Below are 25,895 nucleotides of genomic sequence, written 5' to 3' on the forward strand. Positions count from 1 at the left end.
TCTATGTATATAAGGCTATAAATTTCCCTCAGGACATGTACTTAGTGACATCCCACAAGTTTTATCATAAATTTCAAAATGTTTTCTGTTTTTTTTCTATATTAACTCATATCTTGTTTAGAAGTCTATTCCTGAATTATATAACATTTGGAGATTTCTCAGTTATATTTTTATTAATGTACTAATTTATGTCCTCCATGTTCAAATAACAGAGCCTGTGATTTTAATCTACTGAAATGTTTTGAGAAATGCTTTGTGTCCCAGGATCTGGTCAATTCTGGTAAATGTTTCAAGTATATTAAAAAGAATACAGTTGTTGGGTACAATGTTCTACATTCATCCATTTCCTGAGGTTTGCTAATATTGTTCATATCTTCTGCAGCCTTACTGAGTTTTGATACCATGTTGTTATTATTGATACCAATATTACTGATTCTTCTTCCTGAAACATTAAAATGAATCATTTTGTCCAGGCACGGTGGCTCATGCCTGTAATCTCAGCACTTTGAGAGACTGAGGTGGGAGGATCCTTTAAGTCCAGGAGTTCAAGACCAGCCTGGACAAGACAGCAAGAACCCCCATCTCTACAAAAAAAAAAGAATTTTTTTGATGCATGGAATATATCATGAGGCTTTATTTAAAGAAGGACGTGGACAGTACGTTTTTTGAGACCTTATATGTCTATGGCAGAGAGTTCATTGTCGCTCAGTATCAGTTTTTCCCTTTCTCTGAACTAGGAGTCAGCACACTTTTTTTTTTTTTTTTTTTTTTGAGATAGAGTCTTGCTCTGTCGCCCAGGCTGGAGTGCAGTGGTGTAATCTCGGCTCACTGCAAGCTCCGCCTCCTGGGTTCATGCCATTCTCCTGCCTCAGCCTCCCCGAGTAGCTGGGACTACTGGCTCTTGCCACCCACGCCCAGATAATTTTTTGGAGTTTTAGTAGAGATGGGGTTTCACAGGGGATCGAGCCAGGATGGTCTCGATCTCCTGACCTCATGATCCTCCCACCTCTGCCTCCCAAAGTGCTGGGATTACAGGCGTGAGACACTCGCCCGGCCAACTTTTTTTTTTTTCATGGCCAGAGAGTAATTATTTTAAGTTTTGATGGCTACAGGTTTATGTTACCACTACTCAATTCTGCCACTGTAGCACAAAAGCAGTCATAGATAATACATAAATAAGTGGGCATGACTACGTTTTAATAAAACTTTATAAACAAGTTAGGCAGTGGGCTGGCTTTGGCCTGAAAGCTGTAGTTTTCTAATCCCTTTCCTATATAATAGAACCTTTGATTTATAGTGTGTACATGCATGCTGAAATTAAAACTACATTTATCAGCCACTTTTTAACATTGTGTATAGCCCTGTGACTAAGTGCTGGAAAATGGAATATAAGTAAAAAGTGTGGATCCAGCTTCTAAGAAGTATTTATCAGGAATTTTCCCTATGTCAGTAAGTCTGATAGTGTGGAGGCCAGCTAAAAGCAGTACTCTCGCCAAAAGGACTATTCAAGCTAGTACATTAGTCTGATGCAGTTCCAGAGATGCTGGTAGAAGACAGAAGCTTCCTAGGTCAGAAATTATATCCCTCACAGCAAAAGCAATCGAAGTTTTAGCATAGTGGTGCCAGTTGCCTGAGCCTCAAATCCCACATAGGGATGCAGAGAGTCAGGGAGACCTGCATATGCAAGTATACCATAGGCAAAAAACCCCGAGTATAGGAAATTTACAACTTTTACAGGAAGCAGGAAGCAAGCCTTCTCTGCCCAGAGGGAGACTAGGCACATCATAGGACTAAGTGATATATACTGGGGAGATGTTACAGGATTGCCAACTGCATAAATGATTCTGAGGAGTGGCCCAGGTAAAAGAATGATGAAGACTTTATGATTTTGGCACATTCACCAAAACTCGTGGGACTCGAGTCCCAAGATGGACTTCCTCCTCCTAGTGTGTTTTAAAAAAAATGAGTATCCTTCTTTCCTCCTTATGGCTGTCTGGAATGGGGGATTTGAGAGCTGCAGATGGACTGACATCTTCAATCATGGTGCAATCCTGCAGGCCACAAAAGGTAAAGCCGTAACATAGAAGAATCCTGGGGACCTTACACTATAAAGTATCACATTAACTCTGGAATTTTGAGTAAACTTCTTTCTTCTTAAGTCACTGTTAACCTGGGCTTTCTGACAGTTGCAGAAATCAGCTAATCCCCATTAATACAAAATCTAGGAATGCCTTTCTGTTGCTTTCATATGTAAGTGACAACTAGAGTATGTCTAGAATACCAAGTTCATGACCTTTTTCTCTTAATAGTTACTAAGTCATGATTATCTGTCAATTAGTATTACAAATTAAATATCTGAGATAAGAATAATTCTTTGATTTGTGTGTATGTGTGGGTGGGGGGAGGCTGTGCTTTTTGAATTTTTTTTTTATTCTAAAGTGTGAGCTTCATCACTAATTCAATTTGAAATAGCCAATTATTACCTCCATAATGAATTTTAATTTTTCTCTTGTAATCTTAGCTTATTTTCTCTTTTTGCCTAATGTCTCTGACCTGATTGTTTCTATGGGTATGTGGTCCTCTTACTTTAGCCTCTTTTATTCTTTAGTCTTTGACTCTGTTTTCATAAGTTGGTTGAAGCTGGCAAATATTCTCTAACACTTAACTTTTCTTTAGGTTCCTGCAGCGGATGACTTTCAGTGCCTGATTTTTATCCATGTCTTTTAACATGTGGGCCTATTTTTCTTCCATAGGCCTATGTAATTTTTTCCCTCTTATCCCTCTCCTATTTTAAGAGCACTAGATGCATTCACTATTTGCCAACATAGAAGGCCTGTGGTTTTAGCCCTTCTGTCTCTTTGGATCGAAGCCTCTTTCTAGGCTCCAGGTGGAAGGCAGCCCAACTCACTTGCCCCATTTCCTACTTCTCCAACACTAATAATTGATGGAAGAGATGGAAAATTGTAGTTCTCACTGGTACTGCCTTTACAGCTCTTTCTGTGTGGCACAGAGACCCTGCATGCAGTGAGTCTCTGTGAGAATGGGTTGGTTGACCTGTATAAAACCCAGCCTACTGCTTGGTTTCTGCAGTTCAGCAATTTTATGTTTTTCATTCATTATCCTGAACTTCCTTGAAGATATTAAAATTTCTCTTAAAAAAAAGTTCCCTAAAAGAAATTCAATTTTAATGCTTATGGTGGGGTCAAAAGAAAGTAAGGAGAAATTCCAGAGCAGTTTACTTAGACTAAGAATTATCTTCCATTGTAAAGCATCAAAACACCTGCTGGTATAATTAACCAGATCCTCTGATGGAGATAATTATTTGATCACTTTTTGAGTTCTACCCATAAGCACATAGACATTAGTAATAGTTGTTTACAATTTTCCCCCACTCTCCTCTGCCAGTTCTGCCATGTACTTATTAAAGATGGAAGAGTGTTCTTAGGGGCCTAAACATTAATATAAGATTTCTTGGAAGAGGAAATTCTTCTGCTAGGCCAATTAACTAGCCTGTATGATAGAAAAGAACTTAATGGAACATTGTGAGGTAATATATACTAAATCACATTAGCAGATTAACAGTTTTGAAAATTTGGATAGGCCCTACCCATATAGTTGTAGAGCAGACAAAGCTAATTGAAATACTTCACCATTAATATCCAAGCTCTTGGAAACTAATGGGATTCTAGATGTATTACTAATGGTAGTTAACACCTATATTGTAATTTATATTGGGTAAAAATATGTCAACATAAGGGATACGTAAAGCATTATGGATTAATATCATAACCTACATTGCTAAAGAATGTTTTCATAAAAGAAATCTACAACTTGTAATTATTTCAGTCTAGCATATTAATATGTTCATGATAAAGTAGAATTTCAATGCGATTTCAATATGAAACAACTCTTACATGTCTTTTCCTTTCTTAAGTGAATATATATTTGTCAAAATTTTACTTAGTAAAATTAGATAAAGTCAAGAACATTCTACCTCTTTTTTGTTAATAAAGATGCTATGAATTACCTGTGGGGGATTTTGATTCCTTTCAAGCCCTTTTAACCTATCAAAGTTAATTGAAAGACGTTTCCTACTAGTAAGTCATGTTTATCTTCAAGCTGCTAATGGATAGAAGAACATGTTAATGCTCTAGTAAACTATTTTTGCCTGTCCACATCAGAACTTCATGTTATATATACTTGCTACTTTGTACCTGATTTATTTATTCTTTTATTGAATTACTTTTATGTTTTTATAAAAAGGGTTTTATTAAATAAGGTAATAGTGTAAGCAACATTATAAGAGTGGTTAATTTACTTAACAGGTCAAAGTTTCTGAAGTGTAGCAACTTACATGTAATTCATTTACTAAGAATATAACATTAATTATTTAGTTTTACAAGTGCAATTTAAAAAGCAATATCAACTAATTAGCAGTTATTATACATTGGTCAGCAAAAATATACTTGCTCATTATTTTATTTCTGATAAATTCTTATTTGCAGAACAAAAGTAGTATAAGTCAAGACAATACATACACAGTTGAATTTTACTTTATTCAAGAAATTATTTTTCTACTGAATTGTGTGACTATGTCTATCACAGAGTTTTAAGGAGGCAACAATCATTTAAATTGTTCTATTCTATCCTCTCAATCTTTAATTTTGATATTGTTCAAAGATGATAATGAAATAATGTATTAAATATTAAGACTAATTTTTGTATGTATTAAATCAATATTCTTGCAGTAGACTTTCATTTATAAAGTCTAAATAAATTAGCTATATTTATGTGTGCTTTGAATAGTAATAGCAAATAGACATTCCTTAGGTTTGAAAACCAAAGCTTACCTACACATGTCTTTTATTTCAGTTTCAGTAAAGTTCAAGGGCATCCAAGTATGAAATAGTTTGTGAGGAAATTCACGTTGCTTTCTTAATTTGATTTAGTTGGGGGAAAGGACACTGGTTCAGAAAATAGAGCTTTTAGAATAATTTTGGTTGAAATATAGACATTAAATATTGTGCATAGATTAGTAAATGTGTACATAATTTTCCCAAAGCTTGTAGAGGGGGTTAGTATTCTAAAGTATACTAATTTCTGTTGGCTATCTTAGCTGCATTCTAACATCTTTTAATATCTAGACTTGCTTATGGGAAATGTAAAAATGTTCAGATGTGAGTAATAATTAATAACATAAGAGAAACCACACATCTAGGTATGTAAGATAAATGTAACTACATATTTTGTATAAATGACTTTAAAAATAGGACATCAGGCCAAATGTGGTGGTTCATGCCAGTAATTCCAGCACATTGGGAGGCAGAGGCAAGCAGATGGCTTGAACCCAGCAATTCAAGACCAGCTTGGGCAACACAGTGAGACCCCATCACTACAAAAAATTAAAAAATTGGTTGGGCATGGTGACACACACCTATAGTCCTAGCTATGTGGAGGCTGAAGTGGGAGAATTGTTTGAGCATGGGAAGTTGAGGCTGCAGTAAGCCTTGATCGATCATACTACTGCTCTCCAGCCTGTGCAACAGAGTGAGACCTGTCTCAAAAAAAAAAAAAAAAAAAAAAAAAAGGATATAAATTACCAAGAGGAATACAGTTGATAAATAAGTGTCCAAGTAGAAAGGAAATATAATTCTAAGAACAGTAAATATTTGGTGCACTTATTTTTTACTTTATTGATACAAAAGTTAAAAACATGCATAAACAGAAATATGTTCAAAGATTTGTAATGGAAAGTGGCAGACTGCTAACTCACTCTTTCCCTACATGTCAGTCCTCCTTTTCAGAGGCCACCACTTTCAGCTCTTTGATCTTCCAAATAATAGGCTATCTCTTGATTTATCAATTTCTATGTTAGGCACTGACCTTCAACTATGGTAGATGAGGATTTAGCTCTCTTATGCTATCATCTCCATGTTTTCCTAGAATATATGTCTTGAGTAAGCAAATATTCAGCTCTTACTTTTTTTTACTATGTAAAGATTGTTTCTTATTAAACCAATAAGTGTTCCATGATGATGTTTCTTCTGTGTAACTTTTTATATTCCGTGGAGTTATTACTTAACTTTTTCTCCCTTTGCTTAATTTTCTTCACATCTCTTGTTGAAGTTTCTCCACACCCTGTAAAAATCTTTCAATGTAATCTTTCTGTCTGAAAATTTCATCCTACACGTAATTGATAAATTGTTTTGATGTGTAATTGTATGTTAAAAGTTTTAAGCCATTATTATCTGTCATTCTACTTTATGAAAAATTTTCTTTGCATTATTTCTTTACTAATTCTTTTTTCTTTGTTTTCTCAGATCCTTTTTACTGGAGCTCCTATAGTCAGAAATCAAATTCTCTAATTGCTCTTCAACTTCTTTTTGAATTTTATATCTCCTATTTCCATTGTATTGTCTTTTTGTTTTACTTTCTAGAAGAGTTCTTTGGCATTAAATTCCAGTTTTTCTGTCAACTTATGTTTTCTGCTCTCATATTTTTACTTCACTAAAGCTTTTCTCTTTTTAAAATAGCAGCTTGTACTTGTTTAATGGATGCAATATCCTTTCTGATGTCTCTCAGAAAGTTTATTTTAGATTTTAGTGATGCTTTATTCTGCTTTTTGCATCATCTCAACTTCATCTAAATTGGTTTTTTGTTTGTTTACTTATCTCTCTCGCTCTCTTTTATGTTAGATGCTTTCCTCAGACATCTGTTGATCTTTTGCTGTTTTATTCATACTTTAAAATAAAGCACAGAAATGTTAGTTGAATTCCTTGTCCTTCCTGAGCCAGGTTGACTGGTGGTTTTCACTGTAGAAGTGACTTTCTGCGGGTGGGTCACTACCTATGGCCATTCAGTTTTTCCAACAAAAAATTCTCTAATCTCTTGCCAGGTGGGCAACTATTCTGGGAATTGGTAATTGAGGTGGTGAGTAGGATGATGTTCTCACCATTCAGTATGAATACTTTCACAAGTGTCATACCTTGTGCCTGGTGCCTGCTGCTCACCCATTCACCCAAACTCCCCAGATCATAAACCTCCTGAACCTGAGGGGAGAAGGGGAGGAAGATTTTCCTGGAGTGTTAGAACCTGGAGGGAGCTTGGAGAGTAAGTGTTTTTTATGTAGGCTTTTAACCAAGCCCTGTGCATCATCTATGCCTTCTGAGATATCTGAAGATTCCAGTACCTGAGGTTTCTGGCGTTGAGTAGGAAAAATAGGATGGGATGTCATTGGTGTCCCCCTCTGAACAGGTCACTGTTCTTCATTCCTTGTAAGTCTGGTACCACTCCCTGTCTGTTTTCAAATATAAGTTATAATTTGGAGTCACTGCTGTCTTCTGGTTTCAATGAATATGTAGCTTACTGGATGTTTACAATTGTCCACATTTTTTTGAATGCGGAGAGGTGGGATGCATTTCTGAGAGGATGAGACAGGGCAAGAAATTCACCACCATCCTAAAACTAGAAGTCTTCTAATGAATAATTTCAAAGTACAGGTATATACAACTTTTATAGAAGGACTTTTGAAATAATGTTTTTCCAAAAGTATAACATCCAGAATTTTTTTTATGCTACCATGCAACAAAACTTTTATTAACATTTTGAACAGGTTCAACTATTACTGAAACTTGTAATTTCTAAACTTAAGTGGGGGCAGATGCCTCTGGTGCAGTGTAATGCCATCACTGGCCACTGCAAATGCAAGACTGAAGAATTAACAGCCACCTCTCAGATGCTGGACCAGGTGCAGGGTCGATTCTTTCTGGATGTTGTAGTCAGAAAGAGTGCGGCCATCTTCCAGCTGCATGCCTGCAAAGATGAGCCTCTGCGGGTCGGGGCAGATGCCTTCCTTATCCTGGATATTGGCCTTCACATTTTAGATGGTGTCACTGGGCTCCACATCAAGGGTGATGGTCTTGTCAGTCAGGGTCTTCACGAAGACCTGCATTTTGAGCTGTTAGCAGATACGAGGATGCTGCGAATCGCCAATCACGTCCAGCCACAGGAACACCTCCACATGCTCACCCGACAAAGCCAGTCGCCCCTCCAGAATATTTTATTCATACATATAGTGTTCGTTTTTATGTATATTTGAATGTGGTAGATGTAGGATATAAACACAAAAGCCTGAATTCTACCCCCAGGAACCTTACTGTCTAGTGGATGAGATGAAACTTGCAGGGGGAATTACTGTGATGCCAAACAAAAAAATATAAAAGGACTGTGAGAAAGGTATGATTATGCACCATAGGCATTCAGGGTAGGGAAATTTAATTTACATCTGAAGAGAGAAGGATTTCCTGGAGGAAGAAGCATTTTTACTTGAGACAATGTTTGGGAAGGATTTGCACCTACTAAGAACTTAATAAATATTTGCTGAATATAATTAATGCTGTTCAGCTTTGGTGGTTTGACATTTTTCTTTTTACTTCTGTTAATAGTGAATATTCTTCAATGTGGTGTGTCAGTAGCAATCAGTTTCACTTATTCTTCTCTCAATTTTCCTGAGAGGAATTAACAAAAACACTTCTATAGAGAAAATGCACCATTCAATGACAGTTATTGATATATCCTATAATTACAAAAAAAATCTTTCCTATGAGAATTCCATTATATTAATGATGCATGTATACTATTAAGAATTATAAATGTTGAGTAAGAAAGCTTCAAGTTCACATGTTCCCAGATGTTATTTTGGGGCTACTGGATTAGCAATTTTTCAAAAACATAAGCAGTAATTAGAAATCTTTCATAGTTTCTTTTAGAAACAGCACTTGATTTTAATTCTTTCCTTTAAAAAATCTTATAAGAAAAAACTATGTCAGAACTATTGACATTTTTATAGCTTGACAAAAATTAAGCATAATTAAAATGAAATATTTGTTGCATAAATTAAACTGCAATTAATATGTTTTCTATGACTGCTTGCAGGATAAAATTAAAATGGTGTTGTTAGCAGACTCCCTGCTGTGAGACTAATTTCTTGATTTTTATACCACACATTATCAAACACATTCTCACAGTAAAAGAGTAAACCAACAAGTAGAAAACACTGTTTGATGAAAATGGTATACAGAAGGAGATAAACTGCCTTTTATGAAGACAAGGCAATATTGCTTTTTATTTTGAGATATGATGACTAGTTGATTCGAAGGGTATGATTTGCACATTTAAAGATTTTAAAATAAGTCTAAAGTTGCCCTTCATTTTCATTAGCTATGCCTTTTAAATTAACCAGCTTATTGTTTCAGGAGTATTTGCCTTTTCAGGAGGTAATTAGAAAATGAATAAGATATGTTATGCAACGGCCTCCCCTCCAGCTAACCAAGAAATAATAATAAATCCCATTACAAAAACTTAAACATGAACAATTTCAAGAAAAATGAATGAAAAATGTACTCTGTTAGCTCTCCTTTTGGAGAAGGATCACTTTTCCTCACCAGAGCCCAGAGTTACAAAAAGAAGACCAACATTAACAAAAGCTAGTTATTGCCATCTTTAAAAAAATTGCCAGCTGCCACCTGCCCAGACAATGCATCAAGTGTTATTTCTATATGAATTTTTTCTAATTACTTTTTAACCTTAGATACCATTTGTGGTATCAATGAAAGAAATAGGTAACCATTATTAATAGTTCTCTTTATTTATGCAATGTCTCTCTTGGGCATTGCTGCCTAAAGAATATAAATACACGAATGGAAACTAGAAATTATGGGCTAGGTACCATTCACTGGCTGGACTATTAAATACTTCTTCCTTGGGGACTGTGGTGAAATCAATGCATGCTGCGTGATGACAGCATCAGGATTTGACAGTGTCTCTTGAAAGAAGTGAAATTAACAGAAGTCTTTCCATATGCAAGGCTATGGTGCCCTTCTCTTGCCACCTACAGAGAAAAGGCCTACTATTTCATAGCTTGATGCTGTGGCTCTACATTCTGCATTGCAAATCCCAAATGCATTAACAGGTTTCAGATGCTGGAAAACTTTCCCCCCCAAAAAAATCTTAGAGCAAATAAATCAATCTTTTTGACAAAGCTTATCAGGTTTTGGTAACTTGAAGTGACCCTAGTGTTACAGTGAAAAATTGGTGGCTGTAACTATGATCTGAGGTTGCATGATTACACTCTCACCTCCTTCGGGTTTGTCCCCAAATGACACCTCAGGGTAGCCTTTCCTGACCACCTGATTTGAAATTCCAATCCCTTTCCCAATTCCCTCAGTCCTTCTCCACTAGTCTGTCTTATGTTCATAGCACTTATTATCATATAACTCACTTGTTTCTTGTCTGTCTCTCCTCACTGGAGATTTAAGTTCTATGAAGACAGGAATTTTTGCATGACTGGTTCATTGCTGTATTCTTACTCCCTAGAATACTGCTTGGCTTAAGTCGGCACTTGATTAATATGTTTTAAAAGAGTGAATGAATAAATGAATGTTTATAAACCAATCCTTCAAAAGAGCAGAAAGAAATTAGTTTAGAAAACATGATTATTCCTGATGGTAATATGAACATCTAGGTTTAGCAGAGGATCATGAGAATACTATTTATAATGCTTTGCTTATTCACTACCTTATTTTTTATGTCAGTGAAATTATACTTAAATGAAAATTATTTCTTATTAAACTAAATGTCAGGTTATAATCTATATATGGTTAGTGTTAGTGTTCATAAAGGATTATTTACAATTCACCCCTTAAATAATAGTAGACAATATTTTCAACTCATTAGTTCATTTTATGTATTCATGTTCTCATTCATTTAGTGGCTTGTTCAATGTTATTCGTATCTCAGGAGTCGTCGTATCTGTGATATTCTGGTAAAACATACAAGTTTATGCCATAGTGAGTGTGTCATGAAAGAGCTTGACTGTCTTATAGCAGTCAATTCTTGTTATTTGCAGTAGTTATGTTCCATAAAGTCACCTCAAACACTGAATTGGTGAATAATGAACCATTGTTCCTACAGGGAAAAAAGGATTACGTTTCTGCTAGGCTTTGGTCAACATTTTTGCCAACCAATCACTGCATAATAGTGTTTTATGTGTGCTTCCATTTAAAAACACCCTAACTGACATATATTTTGACTCATTAGCATTGAACTTGTGGCCAATAGCACTATAACTCATGCTTGAATGAAGCTTATCGATCATGTATGTTTTCCACATTACACTTAAGGAACACTAGGCAGAATTTCAGCAGTACACTTAGGGTTGTTAAAAGAAAAACTTCAGCCAAATTAAATTTAAAGGAGTTTAATTGAGCAATGAAGGATTTGTGAATTGGACAGCCCCCAGAATCACAGCAGATTCAGAAAGACTCCAGGGGTGCCTCATGGTCAGAACAAATTTATAGGCACAAAAAGTAAAGTGACATACAGAAATCGGAAGTGAGGTACAGAAACAGCTGGATCGGTTAGAGCTCAGCGTTTGCCTTATTTGAACACAGTTTGAACACTCAGGGGTGTATGAGTGGCTGAAGTATTATGACTACTGGGATTGGCCAAGGCTCAGCAATTGTTACAGGCGCATACTCCTAAATTAGGTTCTCAATCTTGTCTGCCTTTTAAGTTAGATTGCAGTTTATCCACAAAAACACTGTGAATATTAATTTTGAGGTTACAAATAAATTTTAGTAAGTTGGCAAATTTCAAATAAGGAACCTGTGAATCGTGAGGATCTCCAGTGTTCTTATAAAGAAGTCATCATTGAACACACCATCATATTACGGATAAATCTAGGCATTATCTTCCTCCCAAAATAGGGTCACTCTGAGAAGTCCTGCATTTCTATTTAAACAAGATCTCATATGATGTGTTTCAGGCCCTGTGATGGTACTGGGAACAAAACAAAACTGATAGAGCTTCCCTGTCCCCCATAGATAAATCTGTCATTCACTTTTCTCTATTCATTCTCTCTTTCCTGATTTCTGTCATTCCCACAAATACTTTGAAACCCAGGTAATTGAACATACAGAGAGACCTGGCACAGCATCTACTAGCTGGAAAAGGAAAGATTTCCATGTGTGGACTTTGGGAGGATCCTGATGATGTCCAGGGCATGCGACTTCCATTTCCTTCACTTGATTTCTAGAGTGACAGGGTTGAGTGAGAGAGTAAGGATGTGCTACTCCAGAAGGCTCAAACTTTTAACAAGTTCACGGTTTCCCCAGGGCCACATCTGTTTATTCATTTATTTAGTCATTCTTTCAGCTAAATAACATTTGTCAAGTCCCTACTTTGCAGTAGGCACTGTGCTAAATCCTGGGAATACAGCTGTGAACAAAATGTAACCTGGCTCTTAGCAGTTACTCCCCTTCTTGAGAATTTTCTTGCAGTACCTCATTATTTAGATGCATTCAGCTTTTCTCCTAGTAAGAAACACTTAGTGTAGTAATAGGAGAAAACTTAGGAATGCTGCAGTCCCAGTTGCAATTGTTATTCTCCATTTCATTTGGTTCTCCTTAAACCATTCTGATACTGTCTCTGAACATTTTTCGCAGCATATTTTCCCACAAATTAACCACAAGCAAGCCAAATTTTCCCTTTAGGGCCAGTTTCATGTAGCCTTTCTCCGTTTTAAATTGGCACATCTTTGTATATGAAAATAATGTTGCCGGAATCGCTTACCTTGGTATCACTAGCTCTATGATAAAACCACTAACAGGCTACGGATCATTCTAACACGTTGTATCTAGTTAGATGTTCCATTTCAGGTATGTTTATTTCGACGACATGTTTTGTGTTTTGGGTTGTAATTAAATAGTTGAAACCACATTTTCATGTACCTCTGCCTTTCTATGTCTACATCTGTTTCTATAATTAAATCTATTCCTTCTGATATATCTTTATATCTTGTATCACTTTTATTATGGCCTAATACATATGCCACTGAGTACAGTGAACTAGTCAAACAAGGAACGCGATCATTTATCCTTCAGTTTGTATGTCTGTCATGTGGGTCTGTCAAGTCCATAAAGATGGGGAAAGGACTAAATATGAGAAATAAGAGAAAGACAGGAGGAACTTTTTTCATTTTTTTGAGATGGAGTCTCGCTGTGTCACCAGGCTGGAGTGCACTGGCATGATCTCAGCTCACTGCAACCTCTGCCTCTGGGTTCAAGTGATTCTCCTGCCTCAGCCTCCCGAGTAACTGAGACTACAGGTGCATGCCACCACCTCCAGCTAATTTTTGTTCTTTTAGTAGAGATGGAGTTTCAGCATGTTGGCCAGGATGGTGTCGATCTCTTGACCTTGTGATCTGCCCCCGTGAACCTCCCTAAGTGCTGGGATTACAGGCATGAGCCACTGCACCTGGCCGACAGATAGGACTATTAAGAAGGAAGATACAGTATATAAAAACAGCAAAAGAATCAGTAGAAACTCAAATAGATAAGTTTGCAATTTAGATATACCCATGTTGAAATAAAAGCAGGAATGTGTATACTAAAGTCAAATATAAATGACTTTTGATTAGCAACTATTTAGGATTATTCATCTACAATTTTTTAAAAGTATATTTGAGTTTCTTAGTTTGAGAATAGCTAACACTTGTTAAGTACTTGCTATGTGTTGGACACTGTTTTAATTGCTTTACATGGATGAACTCATGTATTTATATTTCCATGTTATTTTATCTGTTTTGAAATTAGGAAACAAGCATGGCAGAGGCTAAATAACTTGTCCAAGATCACAATGTCCTTAAAGATAAACCTGGATTTCAAACCCAGGCAGCTTGACCCCAAAGCAGTACTGCCTCTGAGTAGAAGTAATAAGAAAGTTTTCACATGACCCCTGCAATCTCCAGTGAGACTCTGGGCATCACACGATATGCAAATGAACTTGGTTTCCTGTTTAGATTCAGCCTGATAATGGATCATCAACTCATCAGCTAAAATTTTCTTCTTTGGGAACATGTACAAATGGTTTGATTGAAGAATGCATAATAAATCCTAAATCTCTGGGCTTTAGAACAACACAAGTAACAAAGATTGAATACTTGAGGATATTTTCCTGAAAACAGTGGACAGAAAGAAGGGAATAAGTCCCACAACTGTAACAGTTTCCTGTATATTCTTTTATCAGAATTGTAGAGATCTTCATGTCATCACAGTTTTTTTATATGCAATGAGAGCAAAGTTTGATCTTGGAGGAATAATGCCAGTTGATCTTTTAAACCTGCCTATAAACTCTCATTTAAAGAATCTGGAAAGTCTCCACTGCTAGCCAGATTTAGTTGAAGTCTTGTTCAGGACATAAGGAAATATTTTTGATTAAAACAGCATTTATATGCAGCCAGAAGTTCTTGCCATGCTCCTTTTTCTAACTCTAGTAGAAAAATCTTTGCCATATTTTAAAGCAGAATATATAAGACATTATAAGCTAGCTGAAAAATATGTGCATAGCCCTTGATTTTCATCTTATCTCTCTAATCTCAAAAGTTTTGTCTCCTATGGTGTAACAGCGCTGTCCTGCTTACTAACATTGAAGTATTTAAGCACTCAGTTGCGAGTATCTGGTGAAAAGCCTTAAATAACTAGATAAACAGTGCAGCTGCCAACCTAAAGTAATCTTACACTTAGGGGGTGAGTGGCCCAGGAAATGTGCTCTTTGTCATTTTGACTTGGGTTTGAAAATGGACCTGGGCTGCATTCCAGCTCAGAGAGCCGTTCACTTCCAAAGACTCCTAAATTGTCCCAAGGAGCTCATTTTGGCAGTGGATTATTTGTGTTTGGCTGGGCATCCTAATAGCAGAAGCTGTCTGCTCTGGCAAGGAAGGGCTATGGCAGCATTTAAAATTACCATCCCCAGTGTTTTTTCTTGATGAGGTTATTTTTCAGAAAAGCAGTTCCCCAACCCCCATTTAAAAAGTGACACTGTGCAAGTGTGCAGGTGGTTTTCTTGAGCTCATGGTTTCCCATGACTGGATGACATGTTTTATCGTATCAGAGGCAAATTTTAAACAAATGCCAATCAGCACCAGATTTCTCCCAAAACCAAAGCTCTCCTGATGGTATCTTCACCTCTTCCTGTACCAGAGGTCACAGTTATTGGTTGATTAGAGCTATGTAAGAATGTGAGATTTTAGATTTAAAAATAAGAGCAATAAAGAGTTTCTGAAAGATTTTGTTTTGGAGGACATAGAAGGTAGGTACTTGAAGGGGTCAGTCCTTGTTTATCTGCACTATTATCTGACACTAGATAAGACCAAGTTTTGGTTACCATTGGTTGGAAGCTAACACAGTGTCAGACATGTTGCAGACACCAAAATGTTACTTAAATACACAAAAGAAGGTCTAACTCAGAATTAAGCGATGCTTCATTAGATCAGATGAGTCCAAAATTAAGTACACAAGAAGATCCACAGAAATGAAGGAAAAAATATTAGAACTTCTATTTATATTTATTTTTCTCTCATTTGTATATCTATTTCACATTATATTATATTCCCACAATATTACACACGGATAATTTAACACAAATGAATAGGCATCTATTGAATACTCTTACTGAAAATAGTTTTACTGATGGGATGGTATCATCAAAGTCCTGTTTCACCACATTATTGCCCCAAAATTAGTCTCCTGTAAGTGCTGATGGAATTTACTTAATTTTTGAAAGAACATGGTAGGTATAATATTAATAGACTTCTATTATTTAAGGAATAAGAGAGGAAAATACTTGTGTGAACAGCCAGATAGTTTGTCTTGTTTAATCACAATTCTGTGATTAAACAACAATCCTGTGAGGTAGATATCCCCATTTTACAGATTACAAAACAGAATGAGTTGAAAGTGTTTCCTATGCTTCTATTTTCTAGAACAAATTACAGCGAATAGATATCATTTCTTCCTTATTTGGTATAATTCACCAGTGAAACCATCTTGTCCTTTTTGGAAGCTTATTTATTATTGATTCAGTTTTTTAAAATAAAGTTGGGAATGGTGGCACACAACTGTAGTCCCAGCTACTTGGGAGGCTGAGGTGGGAGAATCCCTTGAACCCAGGAGTTCAAGGCCAGCCTGGGCAACATAGCAAGACACCTTCTCTTAAAAAAATAGTAAAATAAAATTATATATATGTATAAATTTATATATATATATAGAAAATTATATAGAAAGTTTTATTTTATACATAAATTTATACATAATTAAAGCATATAATTTATATATAATATATAAACTTTTATATGATATAATATATTTTAAATTTTATATAATATAACATTAAATTTTGATATATAAAATATTGTATATTATATAAAATTTTATACATTATGTATACAAATTATATATGTAATGGTTACATATAAAAATTCTCTATGTATAATTTTCTATATGTATTCATTTATTCCTCTATATATAATTTTATATATATATAAAATTTATTCCTATAGGTATATAATCTTTATTATTTTTTATGAGAAGAGGGTCTTGCTATGTATGTATATAAAGGAATATTATGAGGAACTCTGTCACCTATCCTGGAGTGCAGTGGCACAACCATGGCTCACTGCAACCTCAAACTCCCAGACTCAAGCAATCCTCCCACCTCAGCCTCCTGAGTAGCTGGGACTATAGGTGTACACCACAATACCTAGCCAATTTTTAAACTTTTCGGGAGATGGAGTCTCACTATGTGGCCTAGGCTGGTCTCGAACTCCTGAGCTAAAGCAACCCTCCCGCCTTGGCCTCCTGAAGTACTGGATTATAGGCATGAGTCACTGTGTCTGGCCATAATATTTATCATTTTAACACTCATGGGATTAGAAATGATGGCCCATTTTTCAGTCCTGATATTAGTAATTTGTGTCTTCTCTCTTTTGCCTTAGTTCACCTGGTTAGGAGTTCATCAGTTGTGTTGATGATTGCAAGAGCAGACTTTTGATTTTGTTGAGTTTCTCTATTGTTTTCCTGTTTTTGATTTTATTGATTTCTGCTCTGATTTTATTATTTCTTTGCTTCTGCTTACTTTGTAATTAATTTGCTCTTTTTAATATAGTTTTCTAAGTGGAAGCTTAGATTATTGACTTTAGATTTTTCTTCTTTTCTAGTATATGCATTTAGTGCTATCCATTTTCCTCTAGGCATTGCTTTTGCTGCATCTCACAAATTTGATGGGTTGTATTTTCATTTTTATTTAGTTAAAAATATTTTATATCTCCCTTGAGACTTTTCCTTTGACCCATGTGTTATTTAGAAGTGCATTGTTTAATCGCTAAATATTTTGAGATTTTCCAGCAATCTTTCTCTTACTGATTTCTAATTTAATTCCATTGTGGTCTGAGAGCAGACGTTGTATGATTTCTGTTCTTTTAAATTTGTTAAGGTGTGTTTTATGGCCCAGGATGTGGTCTATCTTGGTGAAAGTTCAGTGTGAACTCTATAAGAATGTGTATTCTACTGTTGTTGGATTAAGCTGTCTATAGATGTCAATTATATACAGTTGTATGGTAGTACTCTTCAATTATATTCTGCCTGCTGGATCTGCCACTTATGGACAAAGGGGTGTTGAAGTCTCCAACTACAATAATGAATTTGTCTGTTTCTCCTTGCAGTTCTATCAATTTTTGCCTCATAGATTTTCACACTCTATTGCTAGACACTTTATTACTATGTAATGCCCCTCTTTATCCCTAGTAATTTTCCTTATTCTGAAATCTATTTTGTCTGAAATTAATATAACTATTCCAGCTATATTTTGATTAATGTTAGCATGGTATAACTTTCTGCATCTCTACTTTTACTCTGTGTTTTCACATTTAAAGTGAGTTTCATGTAGACAACATATAGTTGGTTCTTCTTTTTTTATCCCATCTTGTTCTTTTACTGGTGCATTTAAACTATCCACATTTAAAGTGATTATTAATATAGTTGGATCAATACCTACCATATTTGTAACTTGATCTTCCCTTTCTTATTTGTTTTGCTTTTGTCTTCCACTCCTAGTCTTCTCTAGTTTTAGTTAAACATTTTATACAATTTAATTTTCTTTCACTCTTAGCATATCAAAATTTTTCTGTAGTGATTGTTCTAGAGTTTGGAGTATACATTTATGAGTAATCCCAGCCCACTTTCAAATAACACTATGCTGCTTCGCGGGTAGTGCAGTTACCTTATAACTGATTATTCCCAATTCCTTCCTCCTATTTCTTATAACATTGCTGTCATTCATTTTCCTTATCCACAAGCAATAATCATGAATGACATTGTTGTTATTATTATTTAGAACAAAGGCTGTTATCTTTTAGGTCAACTAATAATAAGAAAAATAAAAAGTATTATTTTTTCTTCATTTATTCCTTCTCTTTATTTCTTCATGTAGAGCTGAATTTCTAACCTATATCATTTGCCTCTCACTGAAAACTTCTTTTAACATTTATTGTAAGGCAGGTCTACTTTTTTGAAAATTAAATGAAATATTATTATACATATAGATTTTAAAAAAAAAAGCTATTCGCAGTTCTGGATTTCAGTGTTCATCAAGTTGCCATCATAAAAAATCACTGATGCTTCATGCAGATGTCTAAACTCTATATGCTCAAATTTAAGAGTGATATGAATAATTTACTATTGAAAAAAGTAAAGATACCATGTGCATTGTTGCAAATACTGTGCTGATTTCTGATTATCTCCAGAATTGTAATTTGTAATGAAGAGAAGGCAAGAATATAGATGCTCAGCACCACTGGAAAATGATACTTCATTGTGTAAAATTTTATTGCATTCATGCTATCCAAGAAGGATTTCATTCATATTAATTAATTTGCCTTTTATCTAAGCATTTTTATCCTCAAATTCTCTTTGCACTCAAAAGCAGTGTCTGTCACAACCCACCATCCTTCATGTCACTTGGGCATGACAAACACAGAGCAACAGATGTGGAGCTTTTCCCTGGGGCTTGAAAAAGCATTAGTTGTAAAAGCAGGTATTTAGGGCTAGAGGCTTTGTTGTACCAGAGTGGAGAACCAGATCTCTAGTGACAGAGACACTCTCATGTCCACATGTTCTTTAGCACATTTATTTTTGCATGTGTTTGTTATATATGGGTCCTCTAAAGAGCTGGACTCAGGGCATAGGTCTTTTTCTCTTACATTTTCTTAGGAAAAAAAAAAAAACTCAGCCAAAATTACCTTCATTAACGATAGACCTCCTTTCCAAGAAGAAACAGACACCTTTATATAGTCTGACCATTCGTTTAGAGCATTCATTGTTGATTTAGTGTATCTTACCTTTTTAATGACTTTTCCTGTTTTAACATGCATGAAAAGCATCCATTTCTATGCTCACTCAAATGCTGCTTCTCCAGTTACACAACAAAAAATGATTTCTTTCCTCTTCCTTCTGAACTCCCTTACCATTCATTTGAATCACTTCTGAGGTAATGAACATAGTCTGCTGTGTACGATAGTGATTTGGGTGTATCACCTTTCCATTTCCACTCAATTCAGTTAACAAGTATTTATTGTGCACAAAACAAAGTACCAACCCCTATGAAGCCAAGGCAAAAAATTTAGATTGTGACTCCTTGAAGACAGGTGGATATGCCTGATGTTTGCATTGCCCAGACTTGCTTGCAGGTGACATCCATACTGTTAAAGACTATGTGCCGGGAAATTCAGTATGCCTGATTTTCAACTGATAAAACTTCAAAAATTTACCTGCTAATTTTGTTTTGAGAGTATAATGGGAAATTTGAAGTGCAGTCGAAAGACATCTGTCTAGCAATTTAATCTAAATAATAACAATAATGATAATAACATAAAATCATTATGATCTCTGTGGTAATCTTTGAACTTTTTCCTCCTAGGATTTCCAGACTGTATTACCATCATTTGAGCTTTTCTCGAAGTATGGAAAATTATATTCAAAAGCTGGACAGATTGTATAAAGGTATGACTTTTTGCTAAGAAGTACTTCAAAAAGTATGTTAAATAACACTTAAAAATCAAATGGGGTTGACTTAACTATCAAGCATTTTAAAAACCATGCTATAATAATATTTATATGTAATAAGACTCCATAAATTTCTTTCATTCTAGTGTAATGGTTTTCAACATTTAAAAGATAATGAATTTTACTTTTCAGATATCTTCTCCAAAGTGAGCCAAAAATACACTAAGAAATAGAACATTAAAAATCTAAAATACTCTTTTTTTTATTTATTTATTTTGAGACAGAGTCTTGCTCTGTCGCCCCAGCTAGAGTGCAGTGGCATGATCTTGTCTCACTGCAACCTGCCCCTCCCGGGTTCAAGTGTTTCTCCTGCCTCAGCCTCCGTAGTGTCTGGGACTACAGGCAGTGCCACCACACCTGACTAATTTATGTATTTTTAGTAGAGATGAGGTTTCACCACGTTGGCCAGGCTGGTCTCGAACTCCTGGCCTCAAGTGATCTGCCCTCCTTGGCCTCCCAAAGTGCCAGATTACAGGCGTGAGCCACCATGCCTGGCCCTTAAATACCCTTTATCTTTAACTAATACAATAAATAGTTTTACACAATACAGTGAAAAAATACTGTTGGTGCCCCAAAGCCAAAATACTTCTCAGTGCTGTGATGATACAGTATCATTTCAAATATTATACTGAATAATGTACATTATTTGAAGTATGAAGTATCTTACAATACCAAAGAAATAAATATAGAATTCTGATTATCAATGTTTACGATATATAAGAACAAAGATAACCATATAAAACTCAAGTACAAAAAATAAGCTCTCAGTGGATACTGTATTCAATTTCTAAGGCATTTTAGAATACAGCAGTGGTTACAATTGAAGTGTGTCTAATAGGAGGTATTGTGACATTTTCGGCCAAATTTAAAGAATGTACAGGGTGAAGACAGCAAAGATCACTGCAATTGAAGGAAAGGGGCAGAAATGAGAAATCACGCTAGTTAGAATCTCCCAGCTATCCTCTCAGACCAAGAAGCAAGGAGAAAGCACCAGGCTGTTAGAAAGAGCACAGGGTAGATTCAAGGCAACGTTCCTTCAATTTTATGTTATTCTTTCCTCTCTACCCACTGAGTGCTTCAACTTGGAAGTTAATATGTTAAATGCAGATACCAGTGTCTTACCTTTTAGCTACTCTGAAGGAATACATGAGGGGAAATATGAAATATTCTGAGCTAATAGAAAATGTGTATATAAGACCAACTGGAATCGCCATTTCCAAGGTTTATAAAGTATCATTACCCATTGGAGCATTTATCTGGTATTTGAGAGCCAGAGTATGAAGTAATGTAAATAAAATGTCTCATATTTGTGTGTAACCAGCTTTTAACTCAAAGATATATCAATTCTGTTTATGATGGTGAAAGATTGAAAATAACTTGAAAATAACTTGTAAGTTAGCTAAATAATGAAACACATATAAGGCAGTACTATGCAGACAGTAAAATGTTATAAATCTTTACCCATTAATTAAAAAAAATGCCTACAATATATTTCTAGGAAAAGAAGGCTGGATTCAAACTATGCTGTGTAGTCTTATTTCACTTAAATATATATATATATATGTCTGTGTGTATACATACATATATACATGTGTATATGTATAAAAACACACTTGCACACACTTATATTTAGTATGTCTATGTACACATTTGTATGTTGCAAAAATGTTAATGGTGGTTATCTCTGGGTGGTGAGATTATGAGTACTTTTTGTGGGATACTTCTTTTTATTTCTGTTTTTTGATGTTTTAATGCAACCAGATGAAAGCCAAGTATTAAAACAAAACACTCCAGTAGGGACTGTTTGATCTACCCTACCAATTACAAAAACATCTTGACTTTATTCTATTTAATCATAATAATTTAGAGGCAATTATCTTTTTTTCTTGAAGATGAAATAATTACTTGCTAAATTATTTATACAGAAAGACAAAGATGAGTAACAAATGGTGTACATTATTTCTAATTAAAAAGAATGTGCAATGCAAAGACACAAATATGTTAATGGATTTTTTTAATGTTTGCTAACTCTTTTGGATTTTTAACAATTTTGTGAATGGACAATATTATAAAAACGTCATCTCCTTTTCTTTGATAGGAAATGAATGTCTAGTGTTTAATTTTGGTAAGTGAAGGGCAGCAGCCTTAGCTGAGGCTCTCCTATTAAGATTTAATTTCACCAAATACAACAAAGTGCTTCTGCTCTTTGTAAAAAAAAAAAAAAAAAAAAAAAAAAGGCCAAGATGGGGACACTTGCACCAAACTGTTGAATAAAGATGCCATAGTAATTTTTAGAGCTATCTATTTGATTGCTTCAGCTTCAAGGTAGTTCATCACTTCACTATAATTCACCCGACATTGCCTTTTACACCCAATACTACATTTTCCCATCAGTCCGATTAGAAATAGTGATGCCTTTATCAGATTAATCTTTCTTTCTTTTAGCATGTCTGAGTTTAGGATAAACACTGCCTGTACCTAGCTGTTATCATTAATGCTCTAAGATTTAAACCACTGAAAAATACACAGAACTAGATCTTCAACACACACACATGTTAAAATCTACTGTCTGACTAGGATAACATTACTCCTTTTAGTGTCTTTAATTTGTCTTTTTAAATGGTCACTATTTGTAACTTTCAGTAGTTTCCCAAAAGCAGTTTGGTCTAAATCAGAATGTGCCATGTGCTGTCAAGAGTGCTTTGCCATCCTTTTAGCGCCATTTATTTTTCCAGGCAGAGTCTCTTTAAACATTGTTGTGGAGAAAAATTAGCAAGATAAAGTTAAAATCATTGGTTGGAATTTTATGAATTGGATAATGTACCCGATTCAGTCTGGCATCAATGTGAGTTTTCCTACATTACAGGCTGCTCAACTTCCTCCAGTTCGTCTTTGCAAAATGGGCTTTGGTCCAGGCTGTTTTTCTGCTAAAAAGTGGTTCAATTTTGAGTCCCGATGAGATGAGTTTTAATTAAATTACTTATTAGGTTTGAAAAACAATGTGCTTTTTCTCCTTTTCCATAGGAATTTGGCATATGAACAACTCAGCTAAAACAAATAAATAAATAAAATGAAAAATAAGTATAGTTAGCACCTGGATTGGGAAAGGGGTTAAATGCCATGGTCTTTTTTTCCAGAGGGAATAAGATCTTAGCAACTGTGTAAGGAAAACAAGTTCTATGAGGGGAGAGTAATAATTAAGCATATAAGTTATATGTGTGCCTGTTAGGAGTTAAAATTTTAGTTTAATAAGAAAAATTATTAAATTTTGTCATTCAGTTTGGCATCATGTGAACTTATAACCCTTTTAAGTTTTGGCGTAGTGAATTGGCAAAGAGAAAAGAATAAAGGCATCTTCATTGTCCTTCTCTTGGTTAAATTGTGTTTGATTCAGAATGTTATAACCACCCCACCTACCTGTATGAAGATGTTTTGCTGTGGTTTTCCATAATGGAGGCAGATTTGCCAGATATGCCATGTGTCCAGTGACACACATAATCAAGACTGGCTTTTTTGTTTATGGTTTTTGGTTTGTTTGTTTTTGTTTTTTTCAGAGACAGGGCCTCACTCTGTTGCCCAGGGTGGAATGCAGTGGCGTGATCATAGCTCACTGCAACCTCGAACTCCTGGGCTCAAGTGATCCTCCTGCCTCAGCCTCTTGAGTAGCTAGGATTACAGGTACATGCCCCCATGCCCAGCTAATTTTTTAATGTTTTGTAAAACTGGGATCTCGCTATGTTACCCAGACTTGATCGTGATTGTTCAAGAAGATCTGCAGTAGTGTAGATGGAGAGCAGAGAACAGGGCTAAAAATGAGTCAAGTCCGGGGCCATGACCTCCTGACATTAACTGAACTAAAGCTAAGAGAGGAAGACTTAAATAGAGAATTTAAGAACTCGTGTTTCTGAAGTTCTTTTTTTTTTTTTTTCATTTTACTGTTTTGTTTTCAGAAAACAGAAGGTGAAATGTAAAACTGAGATTAAGGTGTGAAGTGAGTGTGAATAGAAGACCCCACTGACTGGAGTCCTGGATTCTTCCACGGCTGATGAATGACCTTGAATCTCTTAATCGCTCTAGTTTTCTCTCTCTTAAGTGTCAGAAGAAGAAACTGAAGCCATCTGCATTTTAAAACTTAACAGTTCTGAAAGGAAAACACAGATGAAACACATATACTTGCTATGATTCAATAAACTATAAACTTTTCTAGCTCTAGTCATGAATTAATTATTGTGTGTATGTATTTGAAATCTCTTAGACATATATTTTCAAACAAATACTTAAACTTGAGTCTTTTACCTCTGAGAATGTCTGTGACAATCACAGCCCTTGGTGACCAACAGTGCCATAAATGGTTCCCCTGAAGTACCCATATTCTGACCCCATCACCTGGGTCACAAATGATGAGACCAGTGTTGAGTACCCAAATTAAGGGTGACTAACATGTAAGTTGGATGATGAATGGTTTGAAGTGTAAATTGTGTGAACTAGTTCAGCATAAAAGCTCTGCCCTGAGAAATAATGACTGATTAGACCAATTAGAAACCCCTCAGACTGTTGAACTTGAGGCACACAGACGCAACAGACACAGACTAGTGGGTGTGGGAGCAGAAGCACAGGCACTCTTAAATGGAGAAGACATTTGCAAGTCTCTGCTGCCAAGGGAGCAAAGAGATAATCTGGATGCCAGGGCTGTGTCAGATCCTGCACGGCTCTGAACTACAGTTGGTTTCCAAAAAGCTGGGCTTTTGTGAGGTTTCTGTTTTTTATGCGATGCTTAGATTTTTCCTGGAATCCTTGGAAGTTAACTCAACATTTGAGGTTCCTTTATCCTTTAATCCCATCCCTTGTGTATCCTTACAATAAAACTTCCTGCTAGAGGTAGCCTGAGGGAATCTTTGTTTCTTGTATCTGAAGAGAATAACACTAAACTTATTGCATATGATTTTGGGGTTGGATCCAATGATAGCACACAGGGACAGGAAATGTGATTTATTGATCATAAAAGCTTTAATTTAAAATTGCTGGCCAGTGAGATCCAGACTCTGGGAAGTGTTATAGGCCAAATGATCTGTTTCTTCAACAAATAAATTACAAAACTGAAGGGAAAAAAAGGAACCTATTAAAAAGACATTATCTATCAATCACTGTGTGTGTACAGTTTTGAGCTCATTAAATAAACAAATTGTAAAATAAAAGATCTTTTGAAACAATTGGAAGTTTGAACACTGATTGGATACTGGTGGTATAAAAGATTATCTTTTTTTTAGGTGTCATATGGTATTGTTTTGGTTTACAAAGTTATAGAGATAAATGTTGAAATATTTGCAGATGCATTGATATGATGGCTGGGATTTAATTTGAAAGTCAAAGAAGTGAGTGGAAACACGTATACTTCCCCTCTTATAATGTGGTTATGTCCCAATAACTCCATTGTAAATTGAAAATATCCTGTTGAAAATATTGTAAGTTAAAAGCACTTAATACAGCTAACTTACCAGACAGCTTAGCTTAGCCTCACCTACCTTAAATATGCTCAGAACACATACATTAGCCTATAGTCGAGCAAAATCATCTAACACAAAGCCTATTTTATAATATTGAACAACCCATGTAATTTATTGAATATTGTACTGAAAGTGAAAAATCAAATAGTTGTATGCATACTCAAAGTATGGTTTCTATTGAATGCATTGTAAACCAAAAAGTGTCTGAGACACGTCTCTTTTTAAAAAAAAAAAAAACATTTATGAGACAGTCTCATTCTGTCACCCAGGTTGGAGTGCAGTGTTGTGAACTCAGCTCATTGCAACTTCCACCTCCCAGGCTCAAGCAATCCTCCCACCTCAGCCTCCCAAGTAGCTGGGACCACAGGCATGGACCACCATGCCTGGCTAAATTTTTTGTACTTTTGGTAGACACGGGGTTTTACCACGTTGTCCA

The 25,895-nt window shown here is 35.3% G+C and overlaps 1 protein-coding gene across 3 annotated transcripts in view; it reads left to right on the plus strand.

Moving 5' to 3' along the window:
- The window catches only part of LOC105493513 (spermatogenesis associated 17), a 229,857-nt gene extending 205,696 nt beyond the window's left edge, over positions 1 to 24,161 (plus strand). For all 3 annotated transcript variants that reach the window (XR_011614273.1, XM_011761192.2, XM_011761190.2), the window contains 2 exons: positions 19,810 to 19,892; positions 23,906 to 24,161. Coding sequence is in view for 2 of the 3 variants with exons in the window: in XM_011761192.2 (XP_011759494.1) it covers positions 19,810 to 19,890 (81 nt within the window). In the remaining variant the exon portion in view is untranslated. The remainder of the gene's footprint in view (positions 1 to 19,809; positions 19,893 to 23,905) is intronic.
- The last annotated feature ends 1,734 nt before the right edge of the window (positions 24,162 to 25,895 follow it).

This window comes from Macaca nemestrina, chromosome 1, assembly GCF_043159975.1.
Source record: "Macaca nemestrina isolate mMacNem1 chromosome 1, mMacNem.hap1, whole genome shotgun sequence".
Lineage (NCBI taxonomy): Eukaryota > Metazoa > Chordata > Mammalia > Primates > Cercopithecidae > Macaca > Macaca nemestrina.